Source organism: Pezoporus occidentalis, unplaced genomic scaffold (assembly GCF_034315485.1).
Source record: "Pezoporus occidentalis ecotype Australia unplaced genomic scaffold, CSIRO_AGI_Poc_V1 ctg203, whole genome shotgun sequence".
In the NCBI taxonomy this organism is placed as follows: Eukaryota; Metazoa; Chordata; class Aves; order Psittaciformes; family Psittacidae; genus Pezoporus; species Pezoporus occidentalis.
In genome coordinates this window covers 1,279,623-1,304,739 of record NW_026913889.1, presented here as the reverse complement: position 1 = coordinate 1,304,739, position 25,117 = coordinate 1,279,623, and the positions used below count along the sequence as shown (strand labels likewise).

The 25,117-nt window shown below is 38.1% G+C and overlaps 1 protein-coding gene across 1 annotated transcript in view; it reads left to right on the top strand.

Annotated features, from left to right (window-relative positions):
- Positions 1 to 12,689: 12,689 nt before the first annotated feature.
- Positions 12,690 to 25,117, top strand: part of LOC134163689 (uncharacterized) — a 360,084-nt gene continuing 347,656 nt past the window's right edge. The window contains exon 1 of the mRNA XM_062618778.1: positions 12,690 to 12,869. Coding sequence (XP_062474762.1) covers positions 12,690 to 12,869 — 180 coding nt within the window. The remainder of the gene's footprint in view (positions 12,870 to 25,117) is intronic.

The following is a 25,117-nucleotide window of genomic DNA, read 5'->3' as shown; positions in this document are numbered from 1 at the left end:
GCAGTGAAGTTACACAGACAGGGAAGAAGTACAGAGACCGAGTGCAGTCTCTGCTCTCGGAAAGAACAGACTGTGGAGCTTGCTGCAGACTGTACTAATCATGTAGTGTAACTTTTGCAACCTGCCCGTGACCTACCCAGGGTTGCCTGCCTTGCTTGGATCATATTGCCACCTTTTGAAAGACTGTTATAGGTAAAGGTTGAGGTTGAGAGGTATGGAGGAAAAGACAGGCAGCTACCTTTTTCTTATTTTACCTCTCTTAGAAGAGGTATGGCAGAAACAATTGGGATGGTTGGTAAGGGATTTCTTGAGGAAGCAGAGAGCATTGCAGTGTTTCTGCTGAGGATATAAAGATGCTGTCTTTCCCCAATAATATGGGTTGGTGCTCTTGTCATCCCTTGCCTAGTCAAATAGCCCCACTTCCTCTACACTTGCACATCACATCTAATCTGGGTTTGCATCTTCCCCTGACAACTGCACCAGGCCAAAATCCAATAAGAAACTATCTTGCCTCTAGCAGTGGTTGATAATGCATGTATACAGGAAAAAAAAAATAAATGTGTAAGATAATAATTCTTAACACATTTTCCCATACTTAAGTAATTAGTGTATTAGAAGTGTATTTATTAACTATTGCTGAATTTGGAGCTAATGCTTTCAGAAAATTATTACCAATGTTTCTATGTCTCCTTTTTGAGGAGGATAAAAACCCCAAATGTGTTAGAGGTATTTCTTTCTCTCTCTCTCTTTTCCATTTCTTATGCTGTACTCAGGATTGCCAGATGCTGTTGCAGCTCTTTCCAGACATAGCGTTAAAATATATTTTATTATTTGCAAAATTTCTTAAGAAAATTACTCAGTCTTTCACAAATCATTTATGATTGCTGAAGATCAGATCCTGGAGGTACTTTCCTCAGTAAAATAACTATGAGAGAGTCAAAGGGTGTAAATTATTAAGGAATAGTTGGAAGAAAATGGAATACAAAGGGGAATGTAGCACTAGACGCTGGACATATCTGTCTTGCTCATATCTTCTGTCTGTAAGATGAAAGAATGTGAATGAGTAAGACTTCCCTCAGCCCCAAATCATTTGAGAAAAGAATGATCATCCATACTGGAGGTTCCCACTGATAATGTTTCCCATATGATCAAAGTTTTTTCCTTCAGGAGATTTCAAGTTATCTGCCTGGTGCTTTCTCACCACAAAGTGGCCAACGAGCAGTTCTGCTGGCATTTGTGTGGTGCATATGTTCCATTGTCAGTCAAATGTAAGAGCATGTTAGCACAACAGTTTTGGCCCTGCATACTAGTCACGTGGTATATAGCATTTTGATTGTTAGTGGTATTAGTTTTGGTCCCTTCATTACAAGAAAGGTGTTGGAGTGTGCCTAAAGAAGGGCAAGGAAGCTGGTGAAGGGTCTAGAAAACAAGTCTTATGAGGAGCAGCTGAGGGAACTGAGGCTGTTTAGTCCAGAGAAAAGGAAGCTCAGGGGAGGCGTTCTCTACAACTACCTGGAAGGAGGATGGAGAGAGGAGCTACCTGTTTTTTTTTTCCCAAGTAACAAGTGACATGGCAAGAGGTAACAGCCTCAAGATGTGTCGGGGGTGGTTGAAATTAGATATTAGGAAAATTTTGTTCACCAAGATGGTTGTCAAGCATTGGAACAGGCTGCTCAGGAAAGTTGTTAATGAGCTATTGGAACTGTTGTTAATGAAAGACGGAGTTAGGACAATTCTTGTTTCTCTAAGTCTTGGCAAAGAATAAAACTGATTCCCAGCAGCCCATGAAGAAATAAAGTGAGCACTGCCTCTGTTTCAGTATTTTGCTGTCACACAGGCCACAGAATGATGTTTCTGGAAATGGAGGTTCATCTGCGAATTGCAAGATGAAGCTCTGTGTGAGAAGACTGCAGATGAAGAATCTGAAAAATTATTCTCTTCAGGAGAATGATATGGATGAAGGGGGGAAAAAAAGAACTCTGACTAACGTAGGATTTCCTCTGAGGCAGTGTACGAAAATAAAGACAGTAAATTCAGTCTTCTTATCTTCAGCCTGTCTGTGGTGTTTCCTTGAATCAATTGCTTCTTTAACTTAAAACTGTGAAGTCCAAACCAAAACAAGTTCTAAATATATTACAAGAAGGCCAATGATTTATTCTAACGCAGAACATGACCCTACAGAGAACACCACTGGAGAATCATGTGGTAGAGTTGCTGCCTCATCAAGAAATTGCTATCTGGCCTCAATGAAGCCTTCTAAATTTACCTGTGAATTGCTAAAAGATACTGTTCAGCTTGGGTCATTGGTCTTGAGGGACCCCTACATCGTTATCTTCCAGCATTACATATTATGGTAAATCTGCCTCTGGGATAAATCAGAACAGAATCGGCTCCCTCAAGTATGAGGATTTTGTGGGTGTTTTTTTGGGGTTTCCTTTTTTTTTTTTTATCTTCCTTTTTACAAAAACTTTTGCGAACCCTGCTACCCTGCTTGTCAGGAGAAGCTAGAGCTTTTGTACAGGTGCATTGTGGATAGGTAGCTACTGGCAATCAGGTCATAGCTGATCTTTTATTTTTTCCCATCAAGAATAGTGTAGCAAACTCATAATAGCAATAAATACAGTAAATGATTTATTTTCATTGCAGATAAAACTCTAAAAAACAGTAACTTTGATGTGTTTGTATAAGGAAGGCTAGAAAGGAATGTTTGAATCATTCATCATGAAATATTCTAAAGCTAAAAGGTCAAAGGATTCTCACATCTGTCAGAAAACAGTTTCCAAAGCCAGAAGTTGACTGCAGGAAACATGCTCAGCCAAACTTGATTTTGGCCATTGGGAAGTGATGAAATTAAGGCAAATAAAGTAAAGAAAGCAGCCTTCAAAGCTAAAGGGGAAAAAATATTTTTTCATCTGGATGTTTCTTAAGAAAGAGTCATTAAACTGTGACCCCCCAAAAATATGTGGAACACTGAAAAAAAATAAGAATCTTCTTGCAGCCTGCATGTTGCCTTTTTTGTGTGCTTTATGAGGTGAAAAAGTTATGTTAATAAAAGAATGACTCGAAGGTTTGTGAGTGACTCATGGTGACAATTCAATGTGTCCTTCTGTATTACTACTGAAAACATGAGAGAAAGATGGGGCTGGAAGATTTTACATAATGAGAAACATAATCTAGGCTTGCAAGAATAACTGGGGCAGTTGTAGCATTTGGAAACAGAAGATGTTTAAGTGATATTTTACCTTATAGCAAACTGCCCTGGAGAATTTTTGTTACCTGCAGACATTTCTGCCACTCATTCTTCCTCTCTGCCCCCTGCATGTTTTTCACCTACAAATGTTCCATGATATACCTCCCTTGCCTTTTCCAAAGACAAGCGCTTCTCATTTCTTTGTAGGGTAATTTTTTACTTTCATTTCTGTGTTGCTTTACTTGAACAGGAAAATCCTTCTCAAAAATATAGATTTTATCTGTCTTTTATAAAACTATGTGTAAAAGCATATGACTGAGAACAGGGAAGCTGCTGTGGGAGAAGAAGGAACAAACTGAAAATGAACAACTTGCCTAAGCTCCCTGATTGCCTCAGTATCTACTCTCAATATGGTTTGTATTACTTGTGCTTGCTGATTTGTTATGAACCTTATCCTACAATGAGTTATCAAGATTGCTGCAACCTATGTTTCTGTAATTTAAGTTGTAATGCGCATTCTGAATACTTTGCCTAGGAAAGCCAAAAATATTTTAATTGTTTTATTAGGGGGGAAACATACAGGCTGAAATTTTGGCTATTTGTGAAGCCTGAAGTTAGACCTTGAAAATTACTAGTTGCATTTTAAAGTATGGGTTGTTGGAAATGGAAATTCAACAAATTTACCAAAACAACATATTTTAATCTACTCACACATTGATATGTATGCAAAATGGATATTTTTCTTGGCAAACCAACAGAAGTGCCTTATACTCACCTGTTTATCTCTGCTTAGAGCTTAGATTTAGTGTAGGGAATTAATCACGTAGGTAAAATGTAAAGGCAAATGGCCTGTAATACAAATCTGAATTGAATAGGAAAAATAATAGGACGCATGAAAAACGTGAAAAGACTTTCACATAAAAAGGAGATGGAGAGAAAATTTAGGCCTGCTTGTTTTTAGAGGACAAACTGGACATCAGGGAAATAGGAGTCAGCTACATTTCATGTGATATGTGTTCTAGAAAAAGTAATTAAGTGATTAATTGAACTACTTAGTGTAGGTGATTAGTCTGCGGGGCTTTCTACAGCATAGTGAAGGTGTAAAGAAACAGCCATGCGTATCTTCATCTCTATTTGAATATGGATGTTTGCAATGCAGGAATATGTAACCATGTCATCTTTTTAGAGGCATTTTTAATTTTAGGGCAAGATTCTTTTAATCTGTTTCAGTTGTTGACTTTAGGAAGAGGATAGTATGTTGCTGTAATTACCCTTTTTCTCTGTTGGCTATACAAGAGGTGTAAATTGATTTTATCAGAGATGTACTGCAAATATTCTTGCTTATTGTACCCGTGAAGGGAAGAATCCCCAAGGGCAGCAGTGCTCTTTCTTGCTCCACATATTTTAAAGGCATTAAATACCTTACAACAAATTTCTCTGTGGTGATCAGTAAGATCCATACTGATCCATCTGGGCTGGGATGCACCACTGCAGACAAATGTTTCTGAACAGCGCTCAATTTCAGGTGTTTTGTCAGGCTGACTTTGTCACTCTGTGCAGACTTTTTTTTTTTGGTTTAGTTTTTTTTTTTTTTTATTTAGGGTTGTTTGTTTTTTTTCCTCCTTTGTTCTCTAATCTCTTAAGGTTTTTCTTATTAGAATGTCTGAGCTCTTTATCTCATGGAGGGCAATATGAAAGCTCCTACATTTTAAAACCACAATGAAGAGTGGTACCAGCAGTCTTACAAGAGTCTGCTTCTTAGAGCATGATTATGAACTGTTGAATCCAGGACCATGCTTGTAAATTATTACAGATTTGTTAAATTCATATGTTCATGAAGCAAACCTTGCTGCAGAAAGCACTACCAATCTCAAATTGAAGTATTTTTTCACTGTCTTCTGTTAAAGAAATGAGTTCTGATCAAAATGCCTGGATTTCTGCAGTTTCTCTGTGTAGCAAAATTAAGTCCTGAAGTCTTGCACAAGTATCTTAAGTAACAGCTAACAGTAAACATTAAGTCATTCTTACAAATTCTTCTACTTTTATGGTATCATATTTCAAATATATGAAACAAAGTTTCTATTTCGAAGTGATCATATATATCTGTATGTTTATAAATGTATATATATACAGTTAAAAATATTTCTTTTTCTGATAGAAATATATTACTAACATATTGGATAAGACAGTATATTTGGTTTCATATTTATTTTTCTATTTTAGTTTATTTCTATTTTTTTGGATTAATTTCCAGTCTTATTTTGGATTTCTTCTGATTTATTTGGTTTGTTGTCTGGTGGGTTTTTTTGTTTGTTTGTTTTTTCGCTCTCAAATTATGCATTTCTTTTTAATTTTTCCTGCACTGATAAATGCTAACATGGGGAAGACAGTCAGTTCTGACCTCTTACATCACCTTACAAACTCCCCAGAGACTTGCTGTGCTGTTTCCATCTTTGACATCTACTTCCAGATCTTTCATGAGTGACCTTAAGTTATGTGCAAACTTCACTTCCAGTAGGGTTTCTGCTGATCAATTTATGCATACCCTATATATGTACATATAGGGATATATATTATTTTAATCTATTTCTTCATTGCTTAGGTTTTCTGATTTCATGATTATTTATCTTTTTTTTTTACTCCATCACATTTCTCTCCACCCCCCCCTTTTGAGCTTATAGCTTTCTCTTTTCCCTTTGAGCTTCTTCCTCATGCCGATATACATAGATGCATAATATCTTGTATTTCTGAAAAACATCCGTTGCAATTTCCCTTGTTGATCTTTCTCTCTACTTCTTGCCCTTGTAATGACAAATCATGACATCAACTCCATCAGACTCTGCCTCTTGTCTTTGCTGTACCTTTAAGGCTTCTAATTGTGTAACACAGTGATGACCTTTATCTTTGGCTGCAAACATTCTACGTAAATAAGCAGCCTTTCATCCTACCTGCAAACTGCAGTTTTATACCTACATCCTGTACTATCCTGCACTTGAAATTTGCAGCCCCAGACTTGCCTTTGTGGTGGAGCCTGTAAACATTTAGGTATCTGACAGAAGCCTCTCTAGGTTTCTGGGACCAACGGCTAATTCAAAACAGCTTAACAACTCCCTCCCCTCCCCTTATTCACTCAGAGGTATTACATCCCAGGGAAACAATGCCCAGTCTATTCACCTAGTCCCTTTCATTCTTTCAAATGTTGGATGTGTCTTGCTTTCCCAGATGTATCCCTCAGGCCTTTCGACTGCTCTTTGTGAGAGGCACTATGAGGACTGAATCACCACCTTCTCAGAAACTGTTTAATTTTTTTCATATATATATATATTTATCTTCTTTTCCTCTCTAAGATTTAGGAAATCACAGAGTTTCTGAGCAGTTATTGCTGTTTTAGCTGTCATTATCTTGATACATTCAATTTCTCACCTTTGGCTAGTGTTGTATTTCCTCATTTCCTTTTTCCATAGCTTCAGGCAGGCTAGGATACACAAGTCCTAAAAATGCAGATAACTCTTCTTGGCTGTATAGGAAAGAGCTTTACGCTCTTAGTTCTTGGCAATACCAGCTCTCTAAATGGGATGAGGTGGCTGAAGAATGTTTCTCATAGCACAAGCAAAGCCCATCAGAGTGCTCTAAATAGAAACTGAGTTACAGAATAATTAAGAAATGGCTATTATAACTCAAATTGTGTATCTGGTGAGGCAGGATTACAGTGTGGGGAGTGCTATAACTTTGCTGTGCAAGTTCTCATAAATGCCAAGTGTTTTCAGAAATAGTAGTCGATGTTGAATTCTAGAATTCTGGCTGGCAACTGATAAGTGCTCAGATTATTTTTCCTCCTGCTAATTCTTCTTTTTCTATCAGCTGGAATTTAATGTTATGCAACAAGTAAAACTTTAGAATGTTTTTAAGGACTTTTTTCTTTTTTTTTCCTGTGTGCTTCCGTAATCTGTGCTTCCTTGCAGGGGGTAAGAATATTTTATTTCATGCTTTTGAGTTGGTGTAGGAATACTGGAGGGAAAAAAATTAAAAATGTATTTATTATTTAAATTCTGCAGAATTTTCAGTGTATGTGTTTCTGGGGCAAACCAACAAGAAACTTCTGCTTTTGGGAAGGATTCTGTAAATCTTGAAAACTATCAAGTCTGTGATAAAAGCTGCATTTATACTGTGCATAACAACCTGTAGGAATATGATCTCTACACATGGATTTTTGTACCTAAATCTGTTTCTCTGTTTTCAAAAACTGGGACTCATTTGATTTTCTGATACCAATTTTTACTTTATTTTCCTCCCTGAATTTTTAGAAGAAATCATTTCAATCAGATATGTTTAGTCAGATTGCCATGCCTATAATATAGTTACCTTTACTTGTGGAATCAAAGCACATATTTGTGCTTTGAATTAATAAGAGATATTGTTACTATTTTGAATCCCTTGGCTAGGATAGACTTGCTGGGTTAATTGAAGCAGGCGCCGAAGGGTGAACCTGACAGCTGGCATATCTACTGACTGTTAGTGTAGCAAAACGTTCTCCTGTGAAGCATTTTTTAGTAAATACATGTGAACACTTCAACATTTTGAGAAAGATATACAGAATATTTAGAGGTTGTCAGAGCTAGAATACTATGGCTGTCCATCTGTCAGTGTAATGATTCATAAAGGGTGTAAACGAAAATACTAATGCATTTTGTGACAAAAATAGCAATTTCTAGTAACAAGAATTGAATATAAGTAGAGACTGTCAAATTCACCAACTTACTACTCTAAAACCATGAGTTGTACAGAAAGATACAGACACAAATTACACAGAACAAAAATATTTATACCATTGACAGTACGAAATTACTCATTACCTGACTTACAGAATGCTCAAACTCCCCACGCTGGTTCATGTTGTGCCTGATACACTTCCACACTAACTAGCAGATATTGCTAGTTTCCAATACGTTATTCTTAGTGTAATGTTTCTCTCTGTACAAAATATTTAAAAGAACAAAGATTTTATCTGGCAGATGGGTCAAAATAGCAAGAACAAAAAAGATATTCTTATACTCATTTTGCTGAATAGCTGAACTCAACTTGCGGTCATTTCCGTCATATAACAAAGGCTTCTGAGACCATGTTACTTAAGCATTAAGATAATGTTTAATATTTCAGGGCTTTTTGCCATACACAGTAGAAGCCACTCCCACACAGCACTGCTGGAAATGATAAATCCATTTCTATTAGCACTTCCATTATAATATTGAGAATTTTGATAACCTGACTTAGTTGCAAAGATTTCTGAATAGCTGTTGATAAGCACATTGATAGACAATATAGAACAGGAATCTTAGAAAAGGAAAGGTGAGGACTTTCCTCTGAAGTTTTGCTGAAATTTAAATAAGAATAAATGTTTTGCTGACTGCTGTTCCTAAGCAAACAAGGATTTATTCTAGTATGGAAGGTTTGTATTAAGCATATGGAGTAGAGACAGACAAGTTGGTTCTTGTATATTTGGAGCAGAATCACTGACCTTCCAGGACTGTAATGTAGAAGTGTGCAGAAACTAATCTTCTGATACAGTTTCAGTAAGTGGTGACGCAGCACTACTGAGTCCAAAATTACCACCATGATGAGCCAGGGAGCTGAGACAGATGAGTGCAGTCAGCATCCAGTTAGCCTTTGCTCAGTCACTGGGCTGGAGTAACCAAGGTATTATCAAGACTTGTGAAAAGTGGAGTCAAACTCAAGAGTGCATCCCTCTCTTCCCCCCCCCCCCCCCCTAAAATCAATGTGGAGATGATTTTTATTTATTTATTTATTTTTTAAACTGTGTGAAAGAGGTGCCTTTTTATACCTAGTACAGTAGTGACTGGAGAAGTTCCTTCACCAGAGGGGATTTTTACTCCTTTCTTCCTCCCAAGTGTTGTATTTTAATACTAGGCAGCACTGGCTGTGTTATGGAGATGAACCATGAGCCAGAGTGAGGAGGCAGGGTACCCCACATTTCCTCTTTCCTCCAGGTTATATAGTACGTGCAAGCACGGACTGCCTTCTGCCCTGGCTGCAGGAAAGCATCAGCCTCCTGTAAACAGCCATTTAGGTAGTTATTTGAGTCCTGTACAGTGGAGAGGAGGCTGGACTCTCTCAGGCTGCAGGGGGCAGGGAAGGGTCAAGTCCCAGAGCAGTACATTTTGGACAAAATGGAGTTTGCTGTTGGCATCTACTTTTTACAAGAAAGTGGTCACCAGCAATGTAATTTGCGTGGTGTGGAGGTCCTCTAGAGCTCTGGTCCATGGAGCTGGAGATGATGAAAAGCCTAGGTTTGTGGATGTGAGAGGTGCTGTTGTACAGGGGAGTGATAAACATGTAGTCATGTCTGACGGGGGAATATCTGACCTGGTCCATCACTTCAACTGTCTGCACCTTTCGGACATCAGAGCAGTTCTTGAATTTAATTTCTTTATGGCAAGGCAGTAATTCATTGAGGGGTAGGAAAGGGGGTAATGTTCAGGTTCATGCTCCTGGCCTCCAGCACTTTGTCCTGCCCACTTGCAGATATAGTGCTATGATTCTCTCCAGTGCCTCACCAAAGTCTGTGCTGGTCCTAAGCCAGAATGGGTCTTCCTTAAGTAGCTTTTATTTCTGTGGGGTAAAAAGTAGTTGAAAAGTTAATTTCTTTCAACTGCAAAATAGTAAGTGGCTACTGTGTGAGAGTTATTTAAATGCTCCCTTGTATCCTGTTGTACTTACTAACAGAGAATACTGCTGCTTTCTGCCACCAAAGTAGGGCACTTCAGAAGTGTGAAACGGTGCTTGTGAGCTTTTGAGTTCTATTGCTAGCATCCAGTCTGTATTCTAAAACACTATATTTTTTTTTGTCTATTTCTGTTGACTGCTGCTTTTCTGTTTAAATCATATAATGTTTCACCAAGACTTTAAAAAAAGTTGAGTGCAGTGGATTCACTGAGGCAATACACAAAAAATTTCTTAATCCACATGGTACTACTAATAGTGGTTTTCCAGGAGGTCTGTCTTGAAACTCTTGCACATGATCTTCCTCTACTGGGTCTGCGACCTCAGAGATTGTTCAGAAAGTCTGTGAAAAACTAATGGAAGTTTTAAAATTAAAACACCAAACCATTCAAAGAATCCTTCAACATTAATTTAAGCAAAGGTAAATTAGGTTGGTTGTGTGGCACATACTTTATGTCTCAGGTTGCTCCACCCCTGTCCTGGGTTCAGCTGTAACAGTTATTTTTGTCCTTAGTAGCTGGTGCAGTGTTGTGTTTTACACTTTAGTCTGAGAACACTGCTGATAACACACTGTTTTAGTTGTTGCTAGGGAGCGCTTACCCTGATCAAGGACTTTTCAGTCTCTCATGCTCTGCCACTGAGGAGGGGCACAAGAAGCTGGGAGAGAGCAGAGACAGGACAGCTGACCCAAACTTTCCAAAGCGGTATTCCATACCACAGCATGTCATGCCCAGTATATAAACTGGGGGTAGTTACCCAGACGGCCCAGATCACTGCTTGAGTCAGGCTGGGTATCGGTCGGCAGGTGGTGAACAATTGTATTGCACATCACTTGTGTTTATTGTTGTCTTTTTCCCCTTTTAGTTCATATTCTCTCCCCTTGTTATTTCCCTGATCATTGTTATTATTGGTGGTGATAGTAGTAGTTTTGTGTTATACCTTAGTTACTGGACTCTTCTTATCTCAACCCATGGGATTTACATTCTTTCAGTTCTCCTCCCCATCTCCCTGGAAGCAAGGAGGGAAGAAGGAGGGGAGTGAGTGAGCAGCTGTGTGGTTCTGAGTTACTAGCTGGGCTTAAACCACGACAGTCCCATACTGGACTATATGTAGAATTGGGCATGCTTGTTCTAGCCCCTTCTACTGTGTGGGTTTTCTGCCAAATTGAGGCTTCTGACTACAGCTACTAAACACAGACTTTTATAATAAATTATTATTCTTCTACAGCTCTTGTGATCAAAACAGTGGCATTAGTTAGTCTTCAGCTACCTGCCAACAAAACCAAACTAATTTACCGTTTCATCTTTTGGCAGTACACATGACTTATGTTTTACAGGGTGTCTGCCATCAAACTGATCTTAAACCTCTTGCAGCTTTTTGCTAAGAGTGGAAAATGTTATGTAATAAAAATAAATTAAGACAAAGAGAGTTGATAATTTAAATGTTTAGAACTGGAAAGTAGTCCAGATTGTGACATGACCTTGTCCAGTGCCAAGCAGGCAAAAGTGAGTAACTAGAATGTAACATGAGTACAACTAGCAGGGTAAGAAAGTTCTTTATCCTCTTTATTCATCAGTTGTGAGGCTGCAGTACTGTGTGCAAGTGCTTTTGGATTCCGAGTGCAAGGAAGATGTTAATGCAGTGGAGCAAGTCTACCAGATGGTGCTAAAATTAATGGAGTATATAACATACAAGAGAAAAGAGAGAGAGACGGGTTTGTTCAGTCATAAGCAAACTAAAAGATATTACTACTGTTGTCAGCCACCTAATGGAAAACTGCAGAGAAGATGGCGCTGGACCTTTCCTGGAGGTGCACCATTAACAGAAGGAAAAGGACACAAGGTCCAACAACAGAAAATCCGGTTGGATTTAAAATATATTTTTACCATTATGGGGATCAAAAAATATTTTTTCACCATGAAAGTGGTTAAATAGGAAAACGTTTCCCAGAGAGTCTCCATGTGGAATCTCCCATGTTGAATTTCCTGAAAACTCAAATGGACAATTCTGTCAAGAAACTGATCCAGTTGGAATTGATATGAATTAAGGATTGGTGTATACAGTCTCCAGAGCATCCTTCTGGGACCTAGCCATGATTCTATGAACAGAGTTATTACAACTACTGTCTAAGAAAAAGAGGCAATAGCTGCTTTGACAGGATAACATTTGTATACATTTCTGAATAGTGCTAAGTAGATATTACCTAAATAAGTAAGGACAAATCAACACAAGAGCTGAACCCTGTTATTCTTCTCTAAAGACAGCTGGATTTAGACCTTTCGGATGTTCTAGTGTTCTTTCTGTACATACTCAAATATTAACGCAACCATATCACTTCAGTGAGACAACCAGCAGTTCTAAAGTTGCCAGTTCTAAAGTTGCTCTAGTCAGGTTAGCTTTTCCAGTGCAGACTTTTCTGCTAAATAAATCAGAACTACCTCAGAAACTACAGTTGTAAATGATTGCACTGATTATTGATTAAATAGGGAACTGCATAATCGCTTTACCACAGAACATGATTAATTTGATGTTACTGGTTGATTACTGCCACAGAAGCACGGTTATGACTTCTGGGTTGATTAGCACTCGGAATTCTTTGTTGCACTGAAGCTATAAACACACACAATTCTGAATAATTTAATTCCATTGTACCTATATATTTATAAGGAGGCTTTTAAAAATGAAGACATAAAAGGGAAGCATACAGGACGTAGAAGCAGGGATAAGTGATCTTGGAAAAATATGAAGACACTGTCCAAGCATGGATAAAGACATGGTTAGGAAAGCCAAAGCTCACCTGGAGTTGAATCTGGCAGGGAACAGGAAAGGCAATAAGAAAGACTTCTACAGGTTTATCATCAGCAGAAGGAATATCAGAGAAAAGGTGGGCCTGCTGCTGAAGGTATCTAGTGGCATAGTGAACAAGGATATGGAAAGGCCTGTAAGGTACGCAGTGTTATCCCATGTCCCTGAGATCAGTGGGGAAGTTGAAAGCAAGAAAGTCCCTGAGTGGAGGGGCTGTCAGGTTAGAGAACATCTAAACAGATTGAGTTTGTATCAGTCCGATGGATTCACTAGTGCTGAGGTAGCTGGACAATGTCATCAAGAGGCCACTCTTGATTAAATTTGAAAGGTTGTAGTTACTGGGAGAGGATTCTGAGGGGTGGAAGAAAGCAAATGACAGCCTTCTATGGTGAGATGACTAGTTTGGTGGATGAAGGGAGTGTAGTAGATATTGTTTGTTTTGGCATTTAACAAGGCTTTCTAATACTTTAGATCCCCACAGACAAGCTGAAGAAGTCTGGACTAGGTAAGCAGACACTGAAATGGATTGAAAAGTGGCTGGACTACAAGTTTCAAGAGGTTGTGACCAGCAGCCTGAAGTCTAGCTGAAGACTAGTCACTCGTGGTATACCTGAAAGGTAGATACTGGGTCCCGTACTGTTTAATATCACCATTAATGACCTGGATAAGTTTGGCACAGAACTAGGAGGAGTGTTTGGTAGATCAGATGGATGTTCTCTCATTCAGATGGATCTCAGCAGGCTGGAAAAAATGGGACAGTGGGAACCTCAAGAAGTTCAAGAAAAGGAGATACAAGCCCTGCATTTGGGGAGGAATAATCCCATGCACCAATACATGTTGGCACCAAATGGATGGAAAGCACCTTTGCATAAAAGGACCTGTGGGTCTTGTCAACAAACTGAATGTGAATCAACAATGTGTTCCAGTGGCAAAGGTGGCCAACAGCCTCCTGGACTGCATCAGGAGGAAGAGCACTATTCTATGATTCTATGATCACAAATTCTTTAACTTTTATGCTTTGTTTTTATCACCCTTGAAGTGATTTTGAGGTCCTTTATAGAATGAGAAGCAACTGAAGTGATACATTGCCCTTCTTTCTTGGCCTCTGAATCTTCAGTGTGCATCACCTTTCAAAAAGAGTCTCATTTTAAGTTAGACTTGCTCAGATTACAACTTCAATTACAATACCTGTTAGTCTGTGATAATTTAGTTGACACTGTATGCAATTAAATATTTCTGTTGCGTGGTTATAATAATGCCCCCACCAAATAAAAGGGCTGAAATGTCATGTATAAAACACATGGATTAACAACTTTTTTCTGTATTTACTTTTATTATAATAAATCTCTTGGCAGTCAACAAGTCCAAACTTCCTTGTTGGCATTTTGTTTCATGATACAAAGGATAATTATGTGTGTGGTTTTTTTAGTGTCTCAGCTGTCACAGAGTTAAATAACTGCTGGAAAACTTAGCTGGAAGGAGGATTATTTGCTCTTATTTAGTATCCATTGTGTGGTTACTATAATATGTGACTTAAATATTTAGAAAATTACTCTCCTGCTTTATACCTGGCTCTTTAGAGTGGCAGAAACCTTTTTTAATCAGGTGCTTTAGCTGTCATATGACTCCTTTGTTTCTTACCTGCTGCTTGTTGTCTATCAGTTTCAAGAATGCTGTAAGTTTTCCCAGTGTATTTCAGTCTGCAAGGAAATAATTAGAGTGCATCAAGAGGAGCGTGGCCAGCAGGTTGAAGGAGGTGATCCTGCCCCTTTACTCTGCTCTTGTGAGACCTCACCTGGAGTATTGTGTGCAGTACCGGTTCCTCAACATAAAAAGGACATGGAACTGTTGGAATAAATCCAGAAAACAGCCATGAGAATGATCAGGGGACTGGAGCACCTCCCTTATGAAGATAGGCTGAGAAAGTTGGGACTGTTCAGTGTGGAGAAGAGAAGGCTGTGTGGAGACCTCATAGCAGCCTTCCAGTATCTGAAGGGGGCCTATAGGGATGCTGGAGAGGGACTCTTCATTAGGGACTGTAGTGATAGGACAAGGGGTAATGGGTTAAAACTTAAACAGGGGAAGTTTAGATTGGATATAAGAAGGAAATTCTTTCCTGTTAGGGTTGTGAGGCACTGGAATGGTTTGCCCAAGGAGGTTGTGAATGCTCCATCCCTGGCGGTGTTCAAGGCCAGGTTAGACAGAGCCTTGGGTGACATGGTTTAGTGTGAGGTGTCCCTGCCCACGGCAGGGAGGTTGGAACTAGATGATCTTAAGGTCCTTTCCAACCCTAACTGTTCCATGATTCTATGATTTTATATAAATTTGTTTAGAATATTGCATTTGTACACAGAATTTGTAAGCTTCACTGCAGTTATAGCAGATAGCCCAGTGAGTACATTGGGAATTAATAGAGTTCAGGAATTTCTTTAGTGGAAAATTTCCCAACATTGCATGATTCACAGTAAAGATTTCTTATAGGAATAAATTATGAAAACTTCTCTTTTAATGCTGCTTTTCTTTTATTTTTGGATAGCGATACTGGGAATCACCAGATGACTTTGCTAGAGGTAGTCTAACAACATTGGCTACAGTAAATGAGCGTGTTGTTGCACCTCAGTAGACCTTAGAGTATGTGATACAAGGCAGATTTTTCATTCTGCCTCTGCTATTGGCCTTATTTTAGTATATAGTCTAAAATAACTTACAGTTCTAGATATCTCTGACAATCTTTTTCAGTATATAAAAACTATAAGCAGACAGCTCCCACCTCTCTACTCCATGCACCCTCACTCCAAAAGAATAAATCCTAGTCATTTAAACCATCTTCCAGTTATCCCAGAATTTTATTTATGAGAGTGAGATGAAACTATGCGATTAATAATAGATGGAAAACAGCACATGCTATTGTATCCTCAGGTGGAAACCTGTTTGGGAGCTGAAAGTTACTTGTGCAAAGTTGGATGTAACATTACTTTGGAATCTCAGATTTAGGCCTGTTTGGACAGCACCAGTCTAAAAATGATTGTTATGTTTATTTATGAGCATAACTGAACTTTCCAGCATTTTTTGTGTTTTTCTTTTTTCAGATGTCATTCTGTCACAAGGATTTTGTTTCAGAAACCTAAATCATGCAAAGGGTAGCTCCAGAGGTCGGCTTTAATCCATAGTGAGTATGACTTTCCAGAAAGCATTTAAAGATTCCTGTTTAAAAAATTTTTGTCTTCTGTGAATTGTGAGAATGTGATCCTACTATAAACAAAACATTAAACTAAATGGCTTTCAAAACTTAAAGATAAGGCATTATTTGAAGTTACAGCACCAATTTGCAGTTGTGGCTTTGCTATTGTCAATAGGAAACAATGTTGTAGGATTCCAAACCATGCAATTTAGAGTCAAATATTGTCTGCCCTTATAGAATATGGATGTTGGAACAGAGAATTTTCAAGAGAATTTTCAAGAGATTGAAGTATATGGCTTTTCATGCTCTGCAAGTGACAGGAATACTCATTGTGTATAACCCAAAGATATATTCAGTGGAAAGTTGTTCTTATATGCTTTAATTATATGTAATCATGTAACTACATGGTGCTTTTGAATACTTGTTACAGATAAAACAATGACACCTTCCAACTTAACTAATCCTGTTAGTGACATTTATTACATATATTAATAACTTGGCAGAGAATAAACAAGAGCAATGTACACAGTTGCTCAGACTGTACATTAAGCACAGTTTAGTATTTGGTGACAGACCAGAAGCACAGGTCTTTAAAACCATTACATGTGTCAGTATTTCACAGCAGGAAGAACTGCTGTGACCATGTCCTGAGCTACCAGAGCCCTGTGAAAATGACAGCGAGTAGCACAGAACTGAGCACAGCCAGTAAGTCAGGGCAAAGGAGATGTCTCTGCTGTATGGTGGTGCAAGGAGATGAGGTTTGTTTGTCTTTACCAAGGAGCTAATGGTGGTTAAGGTGCTATTCTGAAAGGCTGGAAGAGAGGCTTTAAATGCTGAGCTTGAGTTTCTGTGAACATCCCTGTATTTTTGTGCTGAATGTACTCTGCACAACATGATTAAAGACTGTCCTTCTCAGACCAGACCTCTCAGGAGATACAGGGTGGGCAACAGTGAATAGTGGCTTTTAGTCCTTGGTCTGAGACAGGAACCAGGTTGTTTTGCTTTCTTCTGTGGCCATACCTGTGGACTTGCTCTGAAGTGCCATTCAGATGGCAAGAAAAAACATGTGTCAACAAGCTTGGCAGCAGTTTAAGAATTGCAGTTTTTTGTTTAAGGTTTGGAATCTTTTCTGGGCCCTTGTGTATGGGTTGTTCAGTCTGGAGAAATGAAGGCTCCAGGGAGACCTTGGAGCTGCCTTCCACTACTTAAAGGTGGCCTACAAGAACACTGGAGAGGGACGTTTTAGAAGGACATGTAGTGATAGGACAAGGGGGGACGGCTTTAAACTGGACGAGGGTAGATTTAGATTAGATGTTAGAAAGAAATACTTCACTACGAGGGTGGTGAGACACTGGCACAGGTTACCCAGGGAAGTTGTGGGTGCCCCATCCCTGGCAGTGTTCAGGACCAGGTTGGATTGGACTTTGAGCAGCCTGGTCTAGTGGAAGATGTCCCTGCCTGTGGCAACGGGGTTGGAGCTTTATGATCTTTAAGGTCCTTTTCAACCCAAACCATTGTATGATACTCTCACTATGCTCCTGGGTCCTGACAGAGCTGACCCAGCAGCTGAATACTTGTCTGCTTGGTGCTTGTAAGATGGAGATGATTCTGGGCTTTCCCACCTGGAAAACCGTAAGCATTGGTGGAAATTTCATGCTGAAATATAAAATGTCTATGGTGTTAGGAAACAACTGAGATAGTGGACGACTGCAGTTCTGGTTTCAAGAATGAGTTCAGTGAGATTTAGACTCCCAAATGTTTTTCTTGCTTTCTCCCCAAGTCCGTAAGCCCATGATATACGTCTGTCTGTTAAAAATGCAACCATTTAATGAATAGCTGTTATGCTGTAAGAAGGGAATTGAAAATCCTAAATTATTCATTGAAGAATTTTAGAGCCTTAGTAATTCTGAGGTTAAAATCCATATCTGATCAGGCATGTTATTAAGTGTCTATTGTGGAGTACTGATAAGGTACAAAAGATTACCTTTTAAATTACTGCATTTTAACTTATGAATACAGCTAACATCTGGGGATGACTTCACTTTCTGTAAGAATGAAAAAGCCTGCCAATGGAATGATTGGTATTACGAGCTAAACTGTGCAGAATTAATGCTTTCAATTTAATGAGGATATGTATATAAAAGAAGTGTTTAAGTAATTTCTTTCAGTGTGGTTCAACTGAAACAATGATATTATACTCCTGAAGTTTTTCTGTTTCTCCTTTTTTCAAGAAAAGGCTGATGAGCAAGGCTTGCAGTTTTGGCCATTTCCCTTACAAACTTTGATTTGACAAATGAAGTCAGCAGAGTAGCACTTAGCATCATTTATGCTACACAAAGCTGGTATTAAGGCTGCATAAGTCATCAGCTTCTTCCTAAGGGAAGAAGGTTTCTTTCAATCTCAGATCCAATCTCATGTACTATTATTTTATTTTTTTTAATCCTGATTTAAAAAAAAAAAAGGTATAGGATCTGTAAAGCTGTTTCATCCTTTGTACAGAAATTAAGCTTGATTTTCACTCATTTGAGGCTGTTACTAGTAGCCAGGGCTCTTGACAGTAGATGAAAAAACTTCTTTCCTTTTTCTTGGGGAAAGAACTCTGAATACACTGACAGAAATGACAAAACAGCAATGAAATTGCAGTCTAAGCCCTCTCACTGCTTCTGGATTTGGCTTTCTGCAGTGTAAAAAGTATAATTGACTCCTGAATTCAGACTTTCCCCACAACACCTTGCAGAAGAGTTAGTCTCTATAACGGTTTGATTGCTTGCTGAGCACCTCTGTCCCTGCTGCTATGTTTGTTGTTTTCTAAAGATGGAGCACATTCACTGGCAGTAGCAGGGCTCTCAACAATCCTTGCACCTGAACCACCACCACTACTGTCTCTCTGCCTGAGTCATCATTGTTAAATTCTATACTTTTCTCTGGCACTCTGAGGAATGGCATGTTTTAGATTAGAATTAACCAGGCATGCTTCCTTAGTAAGCCTTGTTACTAGCTGAAAGCACAACAACTTTGTTCTCCTGATTTGCCCCTGATCACAGCTGCTGACCACAGAGATCTTTGCCCCATGGTACCAGAAAAAGCAGGCGCCTGAAGAGCACCTCTTGTGCAATATTCTACAAGGAATTTAAAATTCTCATGCTCGGTTTGAATGTTAATTTTATTATGACATATATTCCATTTTCTGCCATTAGAGTACTTCTTATTTTACTTTTAATTTTGTTTTATTTTGCTGTATTTCTTCTAATATTTGAACTGTGCTGCCAGTCACATTTTAGTCTTTTCTTTATGTCTTTAGCTATTTTATGTTCCACTTTTTTTTTTTATTAGAAAGTATATTTAGAACATGCAATTTCAGTGACTTTTTTTTTTGGCTACCCTGTAGATTGGCATGTTATTACTAGTTATGGCATGTTATTATTAGTTATTCTGACAATTCAGTGACATGAAATTCATCTACAAATAGCTTTGGGAGATACTCTGCAGGTAAGCTGGTAGGCAGATAAATACACCTTATTGCTGTTAAATGATTGTTTAGAACATTTTGAAAGAACATCCTAACAGTAATGGAACAAAATAAAGGATGCTGTACAAAAAACTGGCAAAGAGATCACCACCCTGAACAGACACAGATTTAGAACTATAAACTAGACCAGCTCTCTATTGAAGCTGAAATTATCTTGCATAAGCAAATCTCTGCCCATACCTGTTACCTACATATTCTGGCTGACTAGATGCTAGGGAAATGGCTATTACCTGTGATCAGATTTTGCTGCCTAGAAACCATGACTGTGATTGAGAGATGTAAGCCAGTAAAAACCATGATTGTTTTATCATACTCAACTGACTTGTTGCCTTGAGCTTCTCTCCTGCTTAGCCTCAGTGCTGTGCATAACTTAATTATCTGTTTCAGTCATCCAGAGGGTTTCTTCCCTACCTTTCAGAGGGCCATCCATAAGACTTTTGATCATGTGTTTAAGCCCCAGCACAGTTCTCTGGGAATTTTGTGTGTTTTATCATAGAGGAAAAATGCTGAGGTCTAAGCACAGCCATGTGGAAAGGAAAGGTATGGCCATCAGCTTCACCCTCCAATTCTCTTACTTTGAAAATGTGTAGTTTAATTCCTCATTCTGCAAATAATATCTCCCAGGGTTGGGTCCTGTTTTGCTGCAGCACAGTGAAGTGTACATAGTGTCCACTCTGCCATGGACCAGCAACGATCAAGACCTCCTTACTTCCTTTCTGCTACCGTTTTTCTCTTGAGATTGGTAACCCTATTTCACTATTCCAGCAATGTGAATTAGGTAGTTTTTTCATGCTTCCTTCAATTCTACACCAAGTAATTTGCTTAAGTATTGGCCAACTTTAAGGTCTGTCTTGCTAGTGAAGGAAGAAAGAGGGGTGTGAAAGCCGAGTAAGAATATTGATCCAACAGTAAAAATATACAGGATTTGTCAACAAGTACAGCCCCACTTCCTCTATGCCCTAAGGAAAAAAAAAAAACAAAACAAAAAGAAACAAAAACCCAAACCCCAGCAGTTTAATATATAATTTGTGTGTGTGTAATAATCTTAGTGTAGTATGAAAATAAGGTGGGGATTTAACGGACTTTGTGAATGAATCTTTTCAGTCTGCATCTTTGCCTGAATATTGTAATGACTTCATTCTACAGCAGTCTGCTGCTTCTCTGTAACGTTTCATTAGAGTTTTATTTTTTTGTTTTGGTTTTTGTTTGTTGTTTTTTTTTGTGTTTTGTTTTTTTTTTTAAGAAACTGGGAGGCAAAAGCATATTAGATTTCAGAAATTGAATTTAGATGAACCCAGATTTCAGAAAGCTGGGTATTTAATGCAATTTCCAGACTGCCTGTTTGACTGTGAGCCAAAGACATTGTGTTTTGTGGACATTAAACAGAAAGTTTAGGAACAGAAAAAAGGAATCTGTAGCCAAATCACTCAGTTCACCTTCATAGTCTAAGAAATGACATATGCAAATTGTTAGGATCAAAAACCTAAGCAGCCAAACTTTGGAAAATGACAACAGAAAATTTGTTTATGCAAACTTCTTTTGGTCTAGTTGCTAAAATGGGCCAAATAAAATTCATTGCAATGTGTTTGCAAAAGCTAATAAATGATGCAGTATTTTTCCTGCCAGACATAGGTTTTAGTATTTCATGTCTAGGCTGCTTTAAAAATAATGTATGAGGTGGTAAAAAAAAAATAGGGAGAATTAAAAGAAGAAATACATAATGTGTAACAAGTTCAGAAATTATGCCCATAGCACACAGATGTTACTTTCTATTAGAAAAAAAAAAAAGAAGCAAGCCCCTAGAGGAGATGTAGCATATTCTTCTACTGTTTACTATCAGTTGACAAATAGACTTTTTCAGGAACTTTCAATGCAAACTCTGTTCAAAATCGGTACCGAGTATATAGCTACAGATGGCTTTACTATTGTGCATTTGTTTGTCTCATTTTCCACCTTTTATATTTCCCTCATTTTCCCTCTTTTTCTTCTCTCTTAGTTCACTATTTGCTTTTTCTACAGTCCTTGTTCTTCAATACCTGCAATGATTAATCCTTCTGCACTCTTCTGTCTCACCCTTTATACACAGACTCCTCTTGCATGCAGCCTGAGCATCACAAAAGCAACTATGGAAAGTGCATCTTTTTTCTGATGTCCAGTGCTAGAGTTCAGTGCTTGGCATCAGCAAAGACCACTGATGAGGGTCTCCATTGAGCTGAGGCAACCATTGACAAGGGCATCCCTGGTTTCCACAACCCCGAGAACCCTGGGTTGGAACATTCTAAGATGGAGTGGGCATACTCTAGTAATATGCAGAGGAACTGGGCCATAATCTGAGGGAATAAAATCAGAGATTTCTTAATTTTAAAAAGTGTGAGCTGTGCACATGTGAGTGAGTGTGAGCCACTTTACAGGTTGCCTTACAGGTTTACAGGAGGGATAAAGACATAAATATGTCTCCATTTGTTACTTGCAAAATGTCTGTCTTTTTATTCACTTCGTAGAAGGCTAATCTTCATAGCAAAGAAGTTAGAAGCTCATTTTATTTATAGCCTAATTTTATCCAGTTTCTGATTTTAATAAGGCTCATACTGTCATATTGTTTTCCTACTATGTTTTTGATATTCAACATGATAGAAGAAAGAGGCCCAGTGGAAGTGTGGATGCAAACTCAAAAACAAGAGGTTGGAGTGTTTAAGTCTGAAAAGCAAAATGTTACCAGAGGTACAGGAAACTGCAAACCCAATCTTAGAGTGAGATTAGTTAGGCATTGCGATACAAGCACTCTACCTGGTAGACAACATAGAAACTGAGCATTTTTTGTACTACACTACGCTATTCATCAATCTTGCTGCCTCCTTCATCTTGCATATTGTTCTCTGACTTTCTCTGAAGACTTTTTTTAATGATGGCTTTCCTTGATATAACTTTCTTGATGGTTTTCTCCTCTCTGCATTTTTCTTATTTCCCTCTCTCAGCCTTTTTTAGGGTTAAGTTTGACAATGGTCCAGTTAGTCTGTTCCAAGGAGAATGGTTATTTCTGAAAACTAATTTGTTGTGAGGGGTGGAGTTTGCCAAAGTACATATTCTGCTTAAGGAACAAATAGTTGATTTTCTGCCAGTCCCAAATGCATATTCAAGTAATTGTCCTAAACAAAGACAGGATATTGAGAAACTTCATGATGAGCTGAATACTGTACATTTCTTCTTTTTATTATGTCCCCAATATCCTAATGATCTCGAGTTATAGTTTAGTTAGCAACATAAAGCTTTCTAGACGGTTATGAGGATAGTATTTGATGTAAGAGACATTACAATCTGGAGAGGGGAGGGAAGGGCAATTATTCTTTTTGAGCATGCTCTTTGCCTCTGTACATGAATGAATTAATGACAAATAAATAGTCATGGAGTTTTCCTTGAATAGAATTCTCTAAATCTCTCTAGGCATTATCATAAATTGCACTATCACAACCTTAATTTACCAGCTCTGTGAAGAATAAAAGCAGGCAAATAAAATACTATCACTACACATAGTACATAACCACCCCCCCCCCCTTACTGATAATGATTACAAGTGACAATTTCTTTCATGCTGTCCATAAGATGGGGTTTGAGCTTTTAGTAGTGTCAGATGTCATTATGCAAAATGATTGTGGTGAGGCAGAATAAAACAACCCAACCAACCAACCACATTCATCTAACATTGAAGAACACTCAGTTAAATAGAAATGTTTAACTTCAGTTCAGGAGTGTGGTGACCAATAGCTACATCTTTAGGTGTCTGATATAAAGCATATTTGTGTGAAAAGCCGCCTAACACGAGTGTACATGTCAGGTGGGCTCACATGTAGGTAGCACCTACTTTTAGCATCTATAGCTTAAGAAACAGTAGAAGAAATATAGTCAAGAAAATCCAAACTATGTAGTCTCTCAAATAACCAAAGTTATTAATGGTTTCTCAAAACAACTAAACAGGAGAAATCAATTCCTCAGAAAAATGAATAAAAGCAAGTCTATTCTGCAGTTTAGTAAGATTCTGAAACCCAGCATCTAACACAGATAGTAAAATTCAAATGTCTTTCAATGAAAAAAATTAGACAATACCTTTTTTGACTTTCAATACTAGTAGAGTTTTCAGTAATGTGTCTAAACATGCTCGCTAGCTCTGAAATTAGTTATGTTTCCTGTGTGCTCTAGCTAGTACAGTGGGCTTGTTCTGGCTTACTTTCCATTTGATCTCAAGACTTTGTATCTGGCAGTATACCAGTTTGAGTTTAGGAAGAGTGCTCCACGTGTGGGCCTTAACTGATACTTGGCACTTGTGACTTCATTCTTCTGGCAGTTTTGTGCCTGGACCTTGTGTTTTTGTTATTGGAGGAAAAGTTTTTTGTCCTTTACATGGTCAGGCAAAAGATCAACATTTCCATGTGGTGAAAATACCTATTTCTTCATCTTCTTGAAGAAAGAAGAAAATTATGGATAATTTAGTGAGTTGGAGAGAAAAAATGAGGGAGGGAATCATCTCTTTCTAGGGTCTTCATGTGAAGGCCCTCAGAAACACCCACTAAGCATCACTGGTTTTAGAGGGAAGGTGGAAGTTCAAGTTATTACACAGTGCCCTTTGTCAGGAGGCAAGGATTATTGCCTTCATTCATCTATACCAAATATATTTTGATTATTGAAGCAAAAGTGTGCCTTACTAGAATGCATCATGCAGTATTCACATATACTGTGTTCCATGTATCAGTTAAAAATAGATTTTCATCTGCTGCTGACTGTCTAGAAAATTTTGAAATGTGTCCAAGCAATACAATTTCTTATGACATTCTGGATTCTAAGCCCCAACATTTATCCAAAGTGGTTACCTCAAAAGCTAGCAGGCAGGCTTAGAGATCCACCTTATTTCAAAATATTTTTTTGGTATCATCTATGGTGGTCATCAGCAAGAACTAGAGTTTACCATGGAATTTGCATGTCAGGCTAGGCTGTTGACAAAAAGTAAGGAATAGATAGCAATCTCACCATTTGTAGATATTGCAGTTACTCACCTCCTAGTTTATGGCATTTCTTGACTGAGATTTTCTATTTATCCTTCAATGCCATAAGGGAGAAATGCACTAGAACTAGCCTTGTGATTCTTGGAGTTCTTTAGTTTTGTGCATCTGTGTGTATACATATTTATAATGCAAAAGAAAAAATAACGCCAACATTCATGATATTGCACATACACTTGTCAGAAATGTCTGAGTATGTTGAAACCTTGATATAACAGAAATTTTGTCTACTTCATAATAGAAAAACTTCATAATTCTCTATATGCAGAAATTGTTGCAGTTCTGGTTTACTCTTATTATTCACCATCCACAGATAAAAGTTGTTGCTAGAAATATCTTTGGGATGTCTTTCATCTGGTTTTGAAATTATTTCATAGACCTGAATGAAGACATTTGATGTGTTTAAAGTATGTTAACATATTGCTCTTCTGAATTGGACATGAAACATGTTAAAAAGTTTCCTTCCTACATAAATCTGTATAACTCAGTTAATTTTAAAACAGCGGGAATGAATATTCTGTATATCACAAAGAACAGATTTTCATTGAAACTCAAGGTATAATACCATCAAACAGAGGAGGCCAGAGTCAGTAAGTCCAGACCCATTCCATCCTTGAGCCCCA